Genomic DNA, 19503 nt, shown 5'->3' on the forward strand with positions numbered 1-19503 from the left:
TGTCAATAACAAATGTACTTTAATTTTGTGCCAAAAATAGCTGGCCAGTCTGCAAGAAAACAATCAGGTGCTATGTTCCAAATGATTCAAGTGGTACCACCGCTGTTAAAGCCATTTTCTTGCCTTTTTTTCCCCAATTCATTTAGCCAGTTTCTCAATAAACTGTTTCATGCGATTTTTGTCTGATTGAACTATCCAATGGTGTGGTTAGAATGAAACTGTTATGGAAATCATAGAATCCTTACAGTGCAGAAGGAGGCCATTCGGCCCATTGAACCTGCACTGTCCGCAATCCCACCCAGGCCCTATCCCTGTAACCTCATGTATTTACTCTGCTAATCCTGCTGACACTAAGGGGCAGTTTATCATGGCCAATTAACCTAAACCGCACATCTTTCGACTGTGGGAGGGAACCGGAGCACCCGGAGGAAACCCACGCAGACACGGGGAGAGCATGCAGACCCCGCACAGGCAGTGACCCAAACCAGGTCTCTGGCACTGTGAGGCAGCAGTGCTAACCACTGTGCCACCGTGCCAACCTTGCTTGTTTCAGTTTATTCAACACATCACATCAAATGGATATGAGGTCAGTGACAGTTTCCTTGTTGAGCTGCAGTTTTCTGAAGGTGTAAAGGGCTCTGAGTTCGCTAATGCACAGCATGTCATCCCAACTGCCCAAGGGATAGAGCTTGATATAGCACTGTGTTTGCCGGGGCATAAAAAGAGGAGGGAATGGCTTAGTGGTACAATCACTAGATTATTAATCCAGAACTCAGCTAATGTTCTGGGGATCTGGGTTCGAATCCCCCCACAGCAACTGACGGAATTTGAATTCAATAAAAAATATCTGGAATTAAGAATCTACTGATGACCATGAAACCATTGTCGATTGTCGGAAAAACCCATCTGGTTCACTAATGTCCTTTAGGGAAAGAAATCTGCCATCCTTGCCTGGTCTGGCCTACATGTGACTCCAGAGCCACAGCAATGTGGTTGACTCTCAACTGTCCTCCAAGGACAACTAGGAATGGGCAATAAACGCTGGCCAGACAGCGATGCCCATGTCCCATGGATGAATAAAAAAAAGATGAGGATGAGTACTTTTGCTTTAATTTGAAGAGATTTCTAACTACCAGAGAAGAGCTGGTGTAAATTCCGTCATAAATTATATCTATCTTCTGCTCCAACATTAGCATAATACACTCTAACTGATTTAAATGCATTTGATTAGTTGTCTAAAACCTGTCAAAATCTCTGATCTCTAAGGTTCCAGATATGTGTTTAGGATTCCGAATCAAATGAAGTATGCCTTCCCTTTAAATAAAAAAGGGGTACTGGCCTGTCTGAGTGTCAAAGAACAAAGAAAATTTACAGCACAGGAACAGGCCCTTTGGCCCTCCAAGCCTGCACCAACCATGCTGCCCGTCTGAACTAAAACCCCCTACTCTTCCGGGGACCATATCCCTCTATTCCCATCCTATTCATGTATTTGTCCAGATGCCCCTTAAAAGTCACTGTTGTATCTTTTTCCAGTACCTCCCCTGACAGTGAGTTCCAGGCACCCACCACACTCTGTATTAAAAAGATTGCCTCGTACATTTCCTTTAAACCTTGCCCGTCGCACCTTAAACCTGTGCCCCCTAGTAATTGACTCTTCCACCCTGGGAAAAAGCTTCTGACTATCCATTCTGTCCATGCCTCTCATAATCTTGTAGATTTCTATCAGCTCTCCCCTCAACCTCCTTCGTTCCAGTGAGAACAAACCAAGTTTCGCCAACCTCTCCTCATAGCTGATGCCCTCCATATCAGGCAACATCCTGGTAAATCTTTTCTGTACCCTCTCCAAAGCCTCCACATATGTGTCATCAACAAAATTAGACACTTTTTAGATAGACCAAATTAATGCAGAGCTGAAGCAACTTTGTAAAATTAAATCATAAGTTGAGTGTCTCACGTATCCTTCAGTACCTGCAGTGCACCAACAGTCATGGAACACCTGCACTGTATACTCCTTCTACAGTTTTAACATTTATTTATTAGTGTCACAAGGCTTACATTAACACTGCAATGAAGTTACTGTGAGATTCCCCTAGTCACCACATTCCGGCACCTGTTCAGGTACATTGAGGGAGAATTTCCCATGGCCAATGCACCTAACCAGCACATCTCTGGAGTGTGGGAGGAAACCGGAGCACCCGGAGGAAACCCACGCAGACATGGGGAGAACATGCAGACTCCACGCAGACAGTGACCCAAGCTGGGAATCGAACCCGGGTCCTTGGCGCTGTGAGGCAGCAGTGCTAACCACTGTGCCACCCCACATGCAGACAAGGCCATTAAAGAGCAGCAGGCAATCCAAATGACCAACTACTGGGGCCATGTCCAAACTGGCCACCTTGGTTATGTCAAGCAGCAGACCCACAAGTGGACCCTCCATCTTTCTCGCCTACCTCCACATCAGGTGGACAGAGATTAGGAGCATTGTTCTGAAGCGGAGCCAAAAGTTGAGAAGCAGCCCCCTTCAAATAATGAATCAGAGACACGTCAGCTACAGGGTGGAATTTATCGCTATTGGGATAGTTGGCTACCTGCGCGTAGTATCTTGGACTATGAACGGCCATAGAACCTTGAGGAGGAGAGGGAACAAAATAGGTGTGTTGTCTCTGGAAGGTCGCAGAGTTATGTTGGATGATTTATAGTTGATGTTACAGAAGCTGACACAATTTAAACAAAGGTTCTTCCAAATATCTTCAACTAAGGCACCAAATTTCTCTGTGAAAACTTGGATAGTAAACAGGTGATGCCTTCAGATCCTACTTCTTTAGAAAAGTAAAAATTCTGCCACAGAGATTACACACTTCAGCATTCTGGCTGTTCTAATGGAAGCAGGCCTATAAGGCGGTCGGTATTCTGTACTAGGCCATAGTTGGAACCAAAAAACATACAAAGGGCGACATGGTGGCACAGTGGCGAGCACTGCTGCCTCACAGCGCCCGGGATCAGGGTTCGATTCCAGCCTTGGGTGGGTAACTGTCTGTGTGGAGTTTGCACGTTCTCCCCGTGTCTGCGTGGGTTCACTCTGGGTGCTCTCGGTTTCCTCCCACAGTCCAAAAGATGTGCAGGTTAGGCGGATTGGCCATGCTAAATTGCCCCCTTAGTGTCCCAAGACATTTGGTTCGGGGGATTAGCAGGGTGAACGTATGGGGTTACAGGGATAGGTCGGGGAATGGGCCAAGAAAAATTGCTCTGTCAGAGAGTCGGTCAGTGCAGACTCAATGGGCCGAATGGCCTCCTTCTGCACTGTAGGGATTCTATAAACTCATGGTGTGCTGTAACTCAATAGGGAGGTGCAGTGCACTCACTAAGGCTCAAAACAATGCTGAACCTAAAACCTGCGAACCTGGCTGCTCACGTCACCAGTGCTCATGGGACTCATCTCAAAAAGGGACACTGTCCCAACATAACATACGCCAACCATAACACATAGCAGGTGGGATCATCTATTTTCGGTCAAAGACAACGTGAGATCAACCATCTGACAGACTCCTGGGCCAGATTGTTATGCCGAGAACATGGCAGGACAGATCTGGCCATTTCAGCTTGTGAGTCAGGATTCTGAATCCTCATTTACAAATGCATAATGTACTCGAGAGATTAGAGAAGTTCCTTTCCCTGCTCAAGTCGGCCACTGCGAATGATTACATGGTAACCTCCGCGAGGGTTTCAGGCAATATCAAAGCTAAAGCTCGAGTGGTTTCTAGCTAGCAATTGAAACTGGAGATGAGACTATAGCCATGAAAGCACTCCACTGGTATTTTTTCATTATGTTAATCCCACTGTGAGTGTTTCGAGTGATAATCTTCACTTGATTACCAAGAAATAGTACAAGTCATTGAGCATATTAGAAATTTATGAGAAGCAGTATTGCTTAATAACATACAAATAGATTAGGAAACAGGCAGTTGATTTAGAAGCAAGTGCATCCATCAGTGAGATTTCCAAAAAATGATCATATCCTTTGAAGTGAAGGTTGGTTTCCGCCACTGCTGACCTGTCCCCTAAATCAGCCTTATGCATCCACATTATCCCCTTGGGAAGCAGTGGCAGACACATACGCAACATTTATCATCATTTTTCCTGTGTTTATTGATGGCCATTCCCCTGCTTGGATGTCCTCTGCCTCCCATTCACGTCCTGGTCGCTGCTGATAATTAACACTACATTAGCCAAACATTAGGTTCTCAAATATTTTGTTCAACTTTCCAAATTTGGGGATTTGCTTTTCCTTTCCTGTTGGAGACGGGTCGAACCTCTGAAAATGGTCATCTGGGATGACGGACGAAGTTAACAGAGTGAAATGTGAAGCGATGGAATGATTGAAAACTTGTGACTTTATCTGAGTCAGGAATTAGAATTTGGCGTGGGGGAAACGCGTCACAGTGTGAGGGGTGATGCACAGCCAAATATAGAAGAAAGGGCGGCACGGTGGCACAGTAATTAACACTGCTGCCTCACAGCTCCAGGGACCTAGGTTTGATTCCCGACTTGGGTCACTGTCTGTGTGGAGTTTACACGTTCTTCCCGTGGGTTTCCTCCGAGTGCTCCGGTTTCCTCCCACAGTCTAAAGATGTGCAGGTTAGGTGCATTGATCATGATAAATTGCCCCCCTAGTGTCCCGTGATGAGTAGGTTACAGGGGTTAGTGGGGTAAATATGTGGGGTTGCGGGGATAGGGCCTAAGTGGGATTGTTGTTGATGCAGACTCGATGGGCCGAACGGCCTCCTTCTGCACTGTAGGGATTCTATGAAAGACCAAATCAGTCTGGGAGGCAGATCAAAGAGAGACATGTTAAGGCACAAGGGAATATGGCAAATCTGGATGGCATTTATTTTAATGCAAGGAGTCTTACAGGTAAGGCTGATGAACGAGGGTGCTGATTAATGCACGAGAGTATGATATCATTGCTATCATAGAGACATGGTTGAGAGAGGGACGGGACTGCCAACTCAATATTCCGGGCTATAGAATCTTCAGGCGAGACTGGACGGTGTAAAAGTGGGATGGTGTTGCAGTTTTGATCAAGGATTCATTACTGCAGTGAGGAGGAATGATATCTTAGCAGCCTCCTCACTAGAGGCCAAAAGAGTGGAACTTAAAAACAAAAATGGGGCAATCACATATAGGCTCCCAAACAGCCAGGGAGAGAAAGAAGAGCAGATATGTAGACAAATCTCAAAGAAGTGTAAAAATAATAGGGTAATATTACTAAGGGATTTCAACTTCCCCAACACTAATTGGGATAGGCAAAGTGTGGAAGGCTGAGAGGGGACAGAATTCATAAAATGCATCCAGGAGAGCTTTTTGTAACAGCACGTAGAGAGTCCTACAACAGAGGGGGCAGTACTGGCCCTAATTTTAGAGAATGAAGCTGGGCAGGTGGTAGAGGTGTCAGTGGGGGAGCCTTTCGGTGATAGTGACCATAACCCAGTAGGATTTAAGGTAGTTATGGAAAAGGACAAAAATGGGCTGGAAATATGCTTTCTGAATTGGGGGAAGACCAATTTTAATAGGATCGGGCAGGATTGGGAGCAGCTATTCGTAGGAAAATCCACATTAGAGCAGTGGGAGTCATTCAAAAAGGAAACAGAGAGAGTACAAAGCCAATGTGTTCCTGTAAAGGTAAAGGGTGGAACCAATAAGTCCAGAGAACTCTGGGATGTCAAGGCATATACGGGATTGGATAAGGAAAAAAGGGGAGACCTATGGCAGATTTGGGGTCTCCAAACAATGGATGGCCTAGACAAGGATAGAAAGTGAACGTACAACAAATGGTAGGATGCTAGGGAGTACAGAGGACACAAGGGACCTTGGGGTGTATGTCCAAAGACCCCTGAAGGCAGCAGGACAGGTAAATAAGATGGTTAAGGGGGCATATGGCATACTTGCTTTATTAGCTGAAGCATAGAAGAGCAGGTTGGTTATGATGGAGCTGTACAAAATGTTCATTAGGCCACAGCTAGAGCACTGTGTGCAGCTCTGGTCACCACATCATAGGAAGGATGCAATTGCACTAGAAGGGGTGCAGAGGAGATTCACCAGGATGTTGCCTGGGCTGGAGCGTTTCAGCTATGAAGAGAGGCTGGTTAGGCTGGGGTTGTTTTCCTTGAAGCAGAGAAGACTGAGGGGCGACCAGGTTGAGGTGTACAAAATTATGAGGGGCATAGATAGGAAGAAACTTTTCCTCTTGGTAGAGCGGTCAATAACCTGAGACATAGATTTACAGTAAGGAGTAGGAAGTTTAGAGGGGATTTGAGGAAACACCTTTTCACCCAGAGGGTGGTGGAACTCACTGCCTGAAAGGTTGGGAGGGGCAGGAACCCTCAACATTTAAGAAGTATTTAGATGTGCACTTGAAATGCCATAGCATACAAAACTATGGGCCAAGTGCTGGTAAATGGGATTCGAATAGACAGGTGTTTGATGGCTGATGCAGACACGTTGGGCCGAAGGGCCTCTTTCGATGCTGTAAAACTCTATGACTCTGTGACTATAAGAGACGAATGTCCATCTTAAACCTCAGAACAAGGCTTTCCTGAGCAGATTCAGCATTTGATTTTGGAATGAGGAAAGTTCTACAGGTTTACAATCAGATAAAGCGTCTGGGCTTGTGGGTAATATTGTGGGTGTAAAATTAGGAGGGGTTATTAAAATAACTGGTTCATAATGCACCATTAATGCACCATTCCCAGTTCACTGAAGTTCTCTATTTGCAGAGAACTACAAGTAAAGAATGGCAGCAATGGTTCCTACTGCAGCTAATTATACTGTGATGAGTGGAGTAGAATCAGAAGATGACATCACTGCCCCATTCAGCCACAAAGGTTGGCAATCCTTTTCACCCTTCATTTTAATTGCCTGAAATAAAACTATTGGGAACCACACTAAAAAAGATTCAGAATCCCGAAACTCAATACTTGAGAAATTGCCAAGTGTCTTTGATAGAATGAAGTCAGGTCAGCTTTTAAAGAACATAAGAAATAGGAGCAGGAGTAGGCCATCTAGCCCCTCATGAGTCATGCACCATAGTCTGGATGAGGAAACATTTTGGAAGATTAGTTCAAAAGGTCCTCCTCAAACTCCCCAAACCAAGGCATGCCTCCCCACTAATCCCCTATGGTCTTTCATGCCCACCTTACCAAGGTGTGCACACACCCCCTATGGCTGCTCATGCCCCTCATACCAAAGCATTCCTCCACCCACTCCCATGCCCATTCACCCATGTACACTGTATGGAAATAACAAACCCTAATCCTTCCTGTTGGTACTGCTTCCAGGTCAAAGGTTGCCAGATCACGTGGACGAGTATTTCCATATTATCCAAAAAAATTACAATTGATCCCTTTACAATTGATTTAAACTCTTGCGCCAAAGCCTCCGCCCTCGTTCGCGGCTGGAATTCCCCGGTGTTGCTGGAAGTGAACGGAGCTTTGGCTGGAACGCCAAATTTTCTCTTCTCACTTGCAGCGGGACGGGCTTGGATGAGTTATAGAGGTTTACAGCATGCAAACAGGCCCTTCGGCCCAGCTTGTCCATGCCGCCCTTTTTTTTAAAAAACCCTTAAGCTAATCCCAATTGCTCGCATTTGGCCCATATCCCTCTACACCCATCGCACCCATGTAACTGTCTAAATGCTTTTTAAAAGACAAAATTGTACCCGCCTCTACTACTACCTCTGACAGCTTGTTCCAGACACTCACCACCCTCTGTGTGAAAAAATTGCCTCTCTGGGCCCTTTTGTATCTCTCCCCTCTCACCTTAAATCTATGCCCTCTCGTTTTAGACTCCCCTACCTTTGGGAAAAGATATTGGTTATCTAGCTCATGGCTGGAATTCCCCGGTGTTGCTGGGAGTGAACAGAGCTTTGGCTGGAATGCCAAATTCTCTCTTCTCACTTGTAGCGAGATGGGCTCGGACGAGTCATAGAGTCATAGAGGTTTACAGCATGCAAACAGGCCCTTCGGCCCAACTTGTCCATGCCGCCCTTTTATTTTAACCCCTAAACTAATCCCAATTGCCCACATTTGGCCCATATCTCCCCTACCTTTTTATTTTATAGACCTCCATAAGATCACCTCTCAGCCTTCTACGCTCCAGAGAAAAAAGTCCCAGTCTATCCAGCCTCTCCTTATAACTCAATCCATCAAGTCCCGGTAGCATCCTAGTAAATCTTTTCTGCACTCTTTCTAGTTTAATAATATCCTTTCTATAAAAGGGAGACCAGAACTGTACACAGTATTCCAAGTGTGGCCTTACCAATGCCTTGTACAACTTCAACAAGACGTCCCAACCCCTGTATTCAAACGAGATTGGAGAATCCCGCCCTTGAAGTCCTTTCCAAACATTATTAAAAAACAATTACAGATTTCACAAACCTTTTAAGGAAATGACAAATTTTCCTTCCAGGTCAAATGCTGCCACACGAACTCTGAATTATGGGCCGGAACTTTACCGCCTCGGCCTTCCCGGAATCGGGGCGGGTGAGGCGCGCAGAATGGAATTCTCCATTGGCCTCGAGTGGGATTTTATGAGCCTCGCTCGAGAGAGGCTCGTAAAATCCCACCCATGCTGTTTTTAAAAAATTTTAACCATAATTTTGACAGTAAAATTATCTTTAAAACAAGATTTTTAAAATTATTAATTCATGGGCGTTGCTGGCTGGCCAACATTTATTGTAAGAGTTTTAACAACACCAGGTTAAAGTCCAACAGGTTTATTTGGTAGCAAATGCCATTAGCTTTCGGAGCTTTATTGGCTTTATTAGCTTTATTGCCCATCCCTAGTCGCCAGAGGGCCGTTGAGAGTCAACCACATTGCTGTGGCTCTGGAGTCACATGTAGGCCCAGATCAGGTAAGGACAGCAGATTTCCTTCCCTAAAGGACATTAGTGAACCAGATGGGTTTTTCTGACAATTGACAATGGTTTCGTGGTCATCAGTCGATTCTTAATGCAGATTTTTTTTTTATAAATTGAATTCAAATTCCACCATCTGCCATGGCAGGATTCGAACCCAGGTCCCCAGAACATTAGCTGAGTTTCTGGATTTCTAGTCTGGCGATAATATCACTAGGCCATCGATGCTAAGATGTGTAGCATTAAGACAATTTTTTGACGACTGATTCCCATGATGGAAAATGCTTCTGCGAACACACTCAGGCTAATTTATTGCTACAGTCTGCTGGAAAAAATTAAACCTGTCCCTCGAAACAGCTCCATTATCTATGATCATGATGCAGCACGGTCCTTGAATAGGTTTATATGTAGCACAATGATATTTTTCACTTAAATAATCATTCGTACTGTAAAGTGCAGCACGATTAGTCATTTTAATAAAACACGGCTCTTACATTTTTTGACTTCATTTTTTTTCAGGCTTTCTTCATGTCAATGCGATCCCACTGGGTCAGGTTGGGAGCTGAGAATGGGATGTGCTTGTGACCGCAAAGCCAGAGACTGCACAGCCCCGCACTAAATCAGTCACCTGTTAACCTGGTGCCCCTGCATTGTAATATTACTCTGTTATCGCCACAGGTTTGCCACTCTTCATTTTGCGCCTTGTTCCAATAATGGGCTTATCAATATCTTAGGGGTTACCCTTGACCAGAATCTGCACTGCACAAGCCATATAAATACCCAGCGCAGCTCAGAGGCTGGAAATTCGGCAACGAGTATCTCACCTCCTGACTCCCCAAAGCCTGTCCACCATCAACAATGCACAAGTCAGGAGTGTGATGGAATATTCCCCACTTGCCTGGGTGAGTGCAGTTCCAACAACACTCAAGAAGCTCGACGCCATCCAGGATAAGGCAGTCTGTTTGATTGCTACCTCTTCCACAGACATTCAATTCCCCCCACCACTGAAGAACAGTGGCAGCAGTGTGCACTGCAGGATGCACTGCAGGAACTCACCAAGACGCCTTTGACAGCACTTCCAAACACACGACCACTACCATATAGAAGTAAAGTTTATTTATTAGTCACAGGTAGACTCCCATTCACACTGTAATGAAGTTACTGTGAAAATCCCCTAGTCGCCACACTCGGGCGCCTGTTCGGGTACACTGAGGGAGAATTTAGCATGGACAATGCATCTAACCTGCACATTTTTGGACTGTGGGAGGAAACCGGAGCACCCAGAGGAAACCCACGCAGACACAGAGAGAAGGTGCAAACTCCACACAGACAGACAAGGGATACCTGGGACATCACTACCCGGACGTTCCCCTCCAAGTCACTCACCCATCCTGACTTGGAAATATATCGCCCTTCCTTCACTGTCGCTGGGTCAAAATCCTGGAACCCCCTCCCTAACAGCACGGTGGGTGTACCTACACCTCAGGGAGTGCAGCTCACCCACACCTTCTGATAGGCGAGTAGGGGTGGGGCAGTAAATGATGGCCTGGCCAGTAACACTCAAATCCTGGAAATTAATATTTTAAAATCCCGCGGGACCAGCCTGGAGTCTCCAGAAATTGGAGATGAGTCTCCCGGCAGGGTTGGGAACAGTCCAGGAGAAACATCAGATCATGGTGGGGGAAAAAAACATCCTTGAACACTTTCCTTTACAATTAATAAAAATTTTGGACTGGGGAACAGTAGGACTATTTGACCGAGTGTCCAGAACCATTCAGTTAGCATGGGGATGTGATGCATCGCGAGGATAGACAGATCAGATCACAGGTGGCTGCAGTGTGGAGGCAGGAAGTGATCCAATGGTTCCTTCAGGAATATGTGAACCTGACATGGGGATACCACCCCCTCGGGGCTTTCCTCACCTTTACGCCCCCGGGGTAGGGGGGAGGGAATCACAATGACCGAGAGGGACATGGCCAGGCAGGTCGGCATTGCCAAGTTGGCACCATACTAACCTGTAACCTGTACCAAGGGGCAGTGGAAGAGGTGGACCCCAGTGTGAGCCACATGGGGGAGGGGGCTGAGGGGGGGATTAATTTCTATGTGGCGGTGGATGGGAGTGGGCGTGGGAGCTGGATATGTCAGCGATGGCTGTTTGTGGTGGGGGGGGGAAGCAGTGGGGGCGAGGGAAGAGTGGGGGGTGGGGGAGCAGTGGGAGCTGGGAAGGAGTGGGGGTGGGGGAGGAGAGGGGGTGGGGGTGGGGGAGGAGTGGGGGGTGGGGGAGGAGTGGGGGGTTGGGGAGGAGTGGGGGGGTGGGGAGGAGTGGGGGGTTGGGGAGGAGTGGTGGGTGGGGTAGGAGTGGGGGTGGAGGAGGGGTGGGGGTGGAGGAGGGGTGGGGGAGGAGTGAGGGCTGGGGGAGGAGTGAGGGCTGGGGGAGGAGTGAGGGCTGGGGGAGGAGTGAGGGCTGGGGGAGGAGTGGGGGGTTGGGGAGGAGTGCAGGTGGGGGAGGAGTGGGGGGTTGGGGAGGAGTGGGGGGTTGGGGAGGAGTGGGGGGTTGGGGAGGAGTGGGGGGATGGGGAGGAGTGGGAGGTTGGGGAGGAGTGGTGGGTGGGGTAGGAGTGGGGGGTGGGGATGGAGTGGGGGGTGGGCGAGTGTTGGGGAAGGGGATGGTGGTGCCGGCATTGACTGTGTGGGTGGGGGATCAGGCGGAAGGTGTCTGATTTTCGTGAGGGGGGAAGGCAGGGGAAGGAAGGATGGTGCCAATGCTGGCTCCAGCTCCTATTCTAATTCTGATTGTGGGGGGGTGGGAACGGAGGGAGGGAGTTCCGAGACGTCCGTGGTGAGGTTTATTCATGATTTGATTGGTGTGCCCATTCCAGCCGGACTTTGCCGACGTATTTTAGGTCCCGACCTCCCCCGTATGACGGCGCGAAACTTGCCCAGCAGTTTTTCTTTGTGACAGAGTGTGGGCAGCACGGTGGCACAGTGGGTAGCACTGCTGCCTCACGGTACCAGGGACAAGAATTCGATTCCTGGTTTGGGTCATTGTGCTGAGTTTGCACATTCTCCCCGTGTCTGCGTGGAGTCCGTCCGATGCTCCGGTTTCCTCCCACAGTCCAAAGGATGTGCAGGTTGGATGGATTGGCCGTGCTAAGTTGTCCCTTAGCGTCCCAGGATGCGTAAATTAGAGGGATTAGCAGGTCAAATACGGGGATAGGGCCTGGGTCGGATTGTTGTTGGCGCAGACTCGATGGGCCAAATGGCCTCATTCTGCACCGTAGGGATTCTAATTTGTATAAAATCTGGAGCGGAAACTGACCCAACACACCAGTTTTCCCGCCTGGCTCAGCACTCTGCCAAATTCCGGTCAGCTCGCCCCTGAGTGTGTGGTGTACGCACTATTTATTTTTTTATCTCATATATAAAATACAGAAGCCAATCTATGAGTTATCCCTGGGACACCTCAACAAACCAGCGCACCGCCAGATATTCCCACTCAGCTGCGCGTTCTCTGGTTCCTCCACTTTCCACCTGACTTTGGCACACAAAAGCCCCCATCGAACGACAAAATAAACAGTTCAAATCACATGCATCGCCAAGACAAAGGTGGCAATAATCCCAGCTATTGGCAACAATGACTTGCATTTATATAGCGCTTTTAACACAGTAAAACTCCACAATGCATTAATTGCCGTGCTTCATCAAACAAAATCTGACGGTGAGGAATGTTTAGGATCGGTGGCTTAAGCAAGGAGATATTTGGCGGGATTTTACTGTCTCCCTCGTTGTGAAATCCCACCCGAGGTCAACGGACCTTCCCATTGTCCGCCCTTCGCCCACTACGATTCCCCTGGTGGGCGGGGCGGTAAAATTCTGGCCATTGAGACAGTTGATTGAGAGATTGGTTAAAGAGGTAGGGGGAGTAGCATCCAAGAGAGCAGTTGGTTAGCTCAGACGGCTGGACGGCTGGTTCGTGATGCAGAGCATTGCCAACAGCGCGGGTTCAATTCCCGTACCGGCTGAGGTTATTCGTGAAGGCCCCGCCTTCTCAACCATGCCGCTCACCTCAGGTGTGGCGACCCTCAGGCTAAATCTCCACCAGTCAGCTCTCGCCCTGAAAGGGGTGAACAGCCTCTGGCCCCGTGGGACGAGGGAAAATTTCATTCCTGCCCTTTAGGCTGATAGAAACCATGTTTAGCTCACTCCCAGAGGCTGCAAGAATGCCCCACTATGTTTGTGCAGTATGCGCATGAACATGCATGTATGTATGTGGGTGTGCGCATGCATATGTGTGTGTGCACGCATGAGTGTGCCTATGCATTTGTGCACATGCTTGTGGGGGGGTGTGTGTGTGTGTGTGTGTGCCCATGTACGTGTGTGTGTGAGCGTGTGGTGGAGCTGCTGAATCTGTGCAGCCACAGGGCAGCACATCAGGTGGTCTTCATGATAGTTTCTGATCAAATTGGACCCAGCCGAGTGCGAGTGCTTGGATCCTTCAGGACAAGGTACACCTGCTGAGATTGATGTTGTAGATTGTATTCGAGAGATGGAGCGATGGAAAAATGCAGCAAAACCTTATGGAAAATGGACTGGTGAGAGTGATGTGAAATGGGTGACACATACATGCCAGCTGTCAAATTTACAAGCTTTATCAGCACTCCGAGCACACTGATCATCTGTGTTTTAACACAAGTTGAAGTAATAATGTTGCAGCACTGCGCCAGGAAGCATCTGCTTGTCACGGAGCTGCCTCTCCTGAAGCTACTGCAGAGGCTTTTCCGGCTGCAGGATTCACCGTAGTTGATGGTCTCTCTCCACAGGATGGTGGGATTCTCGTGAAGCCCCCAAAATACCAAAGAATCTTGTGCTCTTTGAACCTTTCCTTTGTCTTGTGTTAACTGACATTCGTGCCCGAATTTTACTGGCACCGCTTGCCCTGGAATCGGGGCGAGTGAAGCTCGCAGAACATCAATCTCCGTTGGCCTGGGGTGGGATCTTACGAGCCTCGAGGCGGTTAAATTCTGGAATGGATGTTTTGAAGGTTTGTGGAGTAATAAGAAGGGAAAAAGATTGGGTCCAGTTCCCAATGGAGTGAATTCAACTTTGCTAAGCTCTGGGCAGAGGGTGGTGTTTGGAAAATTAGGGTTTTACTGCAAATTTTGGAGTTTCAACTGGGGATGGTGTGAATCTGAAGTGTTGGGGTTCAGATAGGAAAGGTCGCTAGGGGATTTCCAGTCTCAGTGGGGGGTTGTCTGACTGGCACTTACCTCCTGATCCAGACGTCGCTCACCTCAGTTTAGATGCTGGGTTTCCCAAGACTCAGCTGGCTAAGGATGAATCTCAATTGGTAAATAAAAATGAGGTGCAACCTCACTGTAATATTTCAGATGCCAGCCCACCTCAAGGGAGTGGGTGGATTGGCTGCCTCTGCTAAAACGTAGAGCGGCAGGTTGGGTCGGGGGGGATACAGTTTTTAACACTTCACACCCCCAATCCACCCAAGTCTGTCTGCTTTTATAAAATTCCCACAATACATAAGGCAGGTTCTGTCAATTTTTACCAAGCCATGGAGATCATATATTCCAGAGAAATCTACTGCACTCTTCCAACTGATTTGCTTTTGATCAAGTGTTTCTTCCAGTTCTCCTGAAGAAACAGGGAATGGGAAGGCGATGGCCTAGTGGTATTATCACTAGACTATTAATCCAGAAACTCAGCTAATGTTCTGGGGATCCGGGTTCGAATCCCGCCACAGCAGATGGTGGAATTTGAATTCAATAAAAAGAAAATCTGGAATTAAGAATCTACTGATGACCACGAAACCCATGTCGATTGTCGGAAAAAACCCATCTGGTTCACTAACGTCCTTTAGGGAAGGAAATCTGCTGTGCTTACCTGGTCTGGCCTACATGTGACTCCAGAGCCACAGCAATGTGGTTGACTCTCAACTACCCTCGGGCAACTAGGGATGGGCAATAAATGCTGGCCAACCAGCGACACCCATGTCCCACGAATGAATAAAAGAAAATTGTGGGAGTCCACGGATAAGCCTTGGATCTGATCTGGGATTTGTACTCCAGCTCCTAGGTATGTGGAAGGTTTAATGTTAGGCTCACTGGAGTTAGCAGTTACAACCCAATTCAACGTTGTTTCTGATGATTTGTTCAATGTCATTCCAAGGGCTAACAAAGGGTGTTCTGGGCATTCCTGAAAGAAGTGAGATAGTCACTGATGCAGATTATATGACATTGGTGTGACTCTATCATTCAACTCCCTTTGGCTTTCAATAAAGCATTGAAAACAGGAGATGATGGTGGAGAGGTAATTTCCCTGAGTGGGATGCTCTGTCGGAGAGCCAGCACAGACTCGATGGGCCGCATGGCCTCTTGTGCGCTGGAGGGATTCTATGATTCTCAGTTTATCTGCTTATGTACTCTTTGTCATACATGTGGCCATGAGGTTTCTAATTTTATGAAACCAATCCATGAAGCACAATCCTCTAACTGTTGGTCAAATCCCTGAAATCCCATGTAATTAAAATAAAAACTTATTCATTCATGATCACCCCCCCCTCCCCCACCCCTCCGGGTTCAGGGCTTGTTACAAATTGGCAGCTTTTTTGTTTGAAGCTGTTTGAAAGCTTTTGCAAGCTTTCAAGGTTGGCATGTTTCGCCACTCAGAGGAATTTCAAGTGGTTCTTTTATGCTGTAAAATTACGGTCCTTTCTCATAACCCTTGCCAGCAACTCCGGAGCCAACCCCTCACTCCTCAAGATCCAACAGTTTAAAGCCTGCGGCCTACCCGAGGACAGAGCGGCGGGACGTCGCGTTAAAACATAGTAATCAAACGTAACACTGGACGGAAAGCCATACATCTCGAGGGCAGAAAGTGCTGTATCGAGGACGATTGCTACGAAGTCTCATTTACATTTCATTGACTGCAAAACGTAAAATGTTAACGACCACCGCCTTAATTCTGGCTGAATTTACAATATTACAATCAGTAATTTGAACAAAACCCGGTTGCGAGGAATCCTAAAGTCAGCGATTTAGCAAGGCAAAAGAAAAAAGTTGATGACAGCAAAAACGAGTAGGAAATAAGTTTGCAACAGGATACTTTGAACAATGCAACGTGAAAAGAGAATAATCTCATCTACGGCACTGGGGCTTTTTAAAAAAAAATGTTTATGCTGACATTCCAAGGCGCACTTTCACTAGGTTTACTCCCCAGTCTTTCCCACTTCTGCTCTGCAGCCAACACTAAACACAAAAGCTGAGAGCTGCCAGTTCTTGCAGTGGAATTCCCGATAGTTAAAGCTGCCATTGTCTTGCCTCTGACCCCAACCTTTCACCAAATTTCAATCCATGTTCGCAGGCTGCTATTTTCACACGTGTGTACATTTGTAACTGGATTCACGTGAATCTTTCAAACTACCGCACACCTAATATTTTTATAATGTCCCTGCTAATTCTCTGCTAGGACAAAGACCCATAAGACCATAAGACGTAGGAGCAGAATTAGGCCACTCGGCCCAATAAACCTGCTCCGTTATTCAATCATGGCTGATATTTTTCTCATTCCCATTCTCCTGCCATTTCCCCATAACCCCTGATCCCCTTATTAATCAAGAACCTAGCTACCGCTGTCTTAAAGACACTCAGTGACCTGGCCTCCACAGCCTTCTGCGGCAAAGAGTTCCACAGACTCACCACTCTCTGGCTGAAGAAATTCCTCCTCATCTCTGTTTTAAAGGATTGTCCCTTTAGCCCGAGGTTGTGCCCTCTGGTTCTAGTTTTTCCTACTAGTGGAAATATCCTCTCCACGTCCACTCTATCCATGCCCCGCAGTATCCTGCAAGTTTCAATAACCCCCCTCATCCTTCTAAACTCCAATGAGTACAGACACAGAGTCTTCAACCATTCCTCATACGACAAAGGCCGTGACTCAGTTGGTAGCAGGCAGAAGGTAGCGGGTTCATCCCCCTTAGTGTCAGGGGGATTAGCAGGACAAATAGAGAAGGAGCAGAAGGAGGCCATTCAGCCCATCAAGCCTGCACCAACAACAATCCCACCCAGGCCCTACGCCCACATATTTACTCTGCTAATCCCCCTGACACTAAGGGGCAATTTAGCATGGCCAATCAGCCTAACCCGCACATCTTTCGACTGTGGGAGGAAACCCATGCAGACACAGGGAGAACGTGCAAACTCCACACAGATAGTGACCTGAGGCTGGAATTGAACCCAGGTCCCGGGTGCTGTGAGGCAGCAGTGCTAACCACTGTGCCACTGTGCTGCCCAACTCTTCAAAAAGCGCTTCATTGGATGTCAAATGTTTTAAGATGCCCTGGGCAGCACACCTCCACATGTGGCTGACCGCATTTTAAAATCTTCCCGATTCCAACCAGCCACCTCAAAGCAAACAAAACTTGCAGGGGGTGCCTCACATCTGCAAAAGCAGCTGGCGCCTGTTTCACCCGTGGCCACTGCATGACAATTCCTCGGCCTTTCCCGATAGGGCAGGCAACTGTAGCTCCGGCTCCTGAAGAGCGCAGGCTTTGTGGCCGCCATATTGGAATATCAGAAAGCCATTTAGCATCTTCAGAACAATGGCTGCCCTGTTAAATATCTCGACGCCATTGTTTCCAGACCCAAATATCCAGTGTCCAGGTCAAAATGTGTAAAAGGTGCAGAGCCACTTCCTCTTGAGTTTGATGGAGTGGATTCTGTACAGCTACATGTTCACTAATGGAGGTTGTCTGCAGAGATGGCAAAATCCACAATGGTTGATCGGTGACACCTTTCACCGCAAAGGTTTAAAACTCCTGAAAACAGGTTTTCATCGTCCTGTTTCATTATTGTTTAAAATTCTGAAAGGATTTGATCAAATGCCTGAGGGAAACATATTCCCAATGGTCAGCAAGTCACTCACTGAAGGCAGCAAGTTTGGGATCATCACCAAACAAACATCGGAGAGGATGGGACCATTTCGTAGAATCATAGAATACGTGCAGTGCAGAAGGAGGCCATTCGGCCAATTGAGCCTGCACTGACCACAATCTCACCCAAGCCCCATCCCCGTAACCCCACGAATTTACCCTGATCATTTACCCTGATACTAAGGGGGAATTTAGCATGGCCAATCAACCTAACCCACACATCTTTGGACATTGGGAGGAAACCGGAGCACCCGGAGGAAACCCACGCAGACACGGGGAGAATGTGCAGTCTCCACACAGACAGTGACCCAAGCTGGGAATTGAACCCGGCTCCCTGGAGCTGTGAGGCAGCAGTGCTAACCACTGTGCCACCACGCGGCCCACGATTCTATTTTTTACAGAGTTAGACCCTGGAATACCACAAAGAAGAAACAAAAAACCTAACAACTTCTAAATTAAAAATTGGTAAATATTTGAAACGGAAAGGTTAAAAGCAAAAAAAAAGCAGGGGACTGGAACTAAGTGGACACGAGTGTAAGAAATACGACTAGGAGGAGGCCACTCGGCCCCTCGGGCCTGCTCCGCCATTCAATAAGATCATGGCTGATCAATCTCAACTTGGGCGGCACGGTAGCACAGTGGTTAGCACTGCTGCTTCACAGCTCCAGGGTCCCGGGTTCGATGCTCGGGTCACTGTCTGTGTGGAGTTTGCACATTCTCCTCGTGTCTGCGTGGGTTTCCTCCGGGTGCTCCGGTTTCCTCCCACAGTCCAAAGATGTGCGGGTTAGGTTGATTGGCCAGGTTAAAAATTGCCCCTTAGAATCCTAAAATGCGTAGGTTAGAGGGATTAGCGGGTAAATACGTGGGGGTCGGGCCTGGGTGGGATTGTGGTCGGTGCAGACTCGATGGGCCGAATGGCCTCCTTCTGCACTGTGGGGTTTCTATGATTTCTTTCCATTTCCCACTCCCCCCCCATATTCTCATTTCCCTTAAATCTACCCATCTAAGTCTTCAAACATATTTAACGACTGAACGTTCCCAGTTATCCATGGTACAGAATTCCCAAGGTTCACAATCTGCTGACTGAAGAAATTTCTTCTTATTCCCTATTCCTGAGATGATAATCCCTGGTTTTAGACTGCCCAGTCTAAAACAATGGGCAACGGATGGCCTAGTGGTATTATCGCGAGACTATCAAGCAAGAAACTCAGCTGATGTTCTGGGGACTTGGGTTCGAATCCCACCACGGCAGGTGGTGGAAATTGAATTCAATAAAAAATATCTGGAATTATGAATCTACTGACGACCATGAAACCATTGCCGATTGTCTGAAAAAGCTCATCTGGTTCACTAATGCCCTTTAGGGAAGGAAATCTGTCATCCTTACCTGGTCTGGCCTATATGTGACTCCAAAGCCACAGCAATGTGGTTGACTCTCAACTGCCCTCGGGCAACTAGGGATGGGCAATAAATGCTGGCCAGCCAGCGATGCCCATGTCCCACAAATAAACAAAAAACAGCCTCTGAGTGTCCATCCTGTCAGGCCCTCCAAGAATGTTATATATTTCAAAGAGATCACCCATGATTCTTCTAAACTACTTGGTCTCTCCTCTTGGACAACCCTCATCCTGGAATCAATCTAGTGAACCTTTGT

The 19503-nt window shown here is 47.5% G+C and overlaps 1 protein-coding gene across 1 annotated transcript in view; it reads right to left on the reverse strand.

Moving 5' to 3' along the window:
* aatkb (apoptosis-associated tyrosine kinase b) overlaps positions 1–17481 on the reverse strand; it is a 187180-nt gene extending 169699 nt beyond the window's left edge. Inside the window, exons 1-2 of the mRNA XM_078226066.1 lie at positions 17358–17481; positions 15713–15820 (exon numbers count right to left, since the gene is read on the reverse strand). Coding sequence (XP_078082192.1) covers positions 15713–15820; positions 17358–17481 — 232 coding nt within the window. The remainder of the gene's footprint in view (positions 1–15712; positions 15821–17357) is intronic.
* Positions 17482–19503: the final 2022 nt, after the last annotated feature.

This window comes from Mustelus asterias, chromosome 12 (assembly GCF_964213995.1).
Source record: "Mustelus asterias chromosome 12, sMusAst1.hap1.1, whole genome shotgun sequence".
Taxonomy (NCBI): Eukaryota; Metazoa; Chordata; class Chondrichthyes; order Carcharhiniformes; family Triakidae; genus Mustelus; species Mustelus asterias.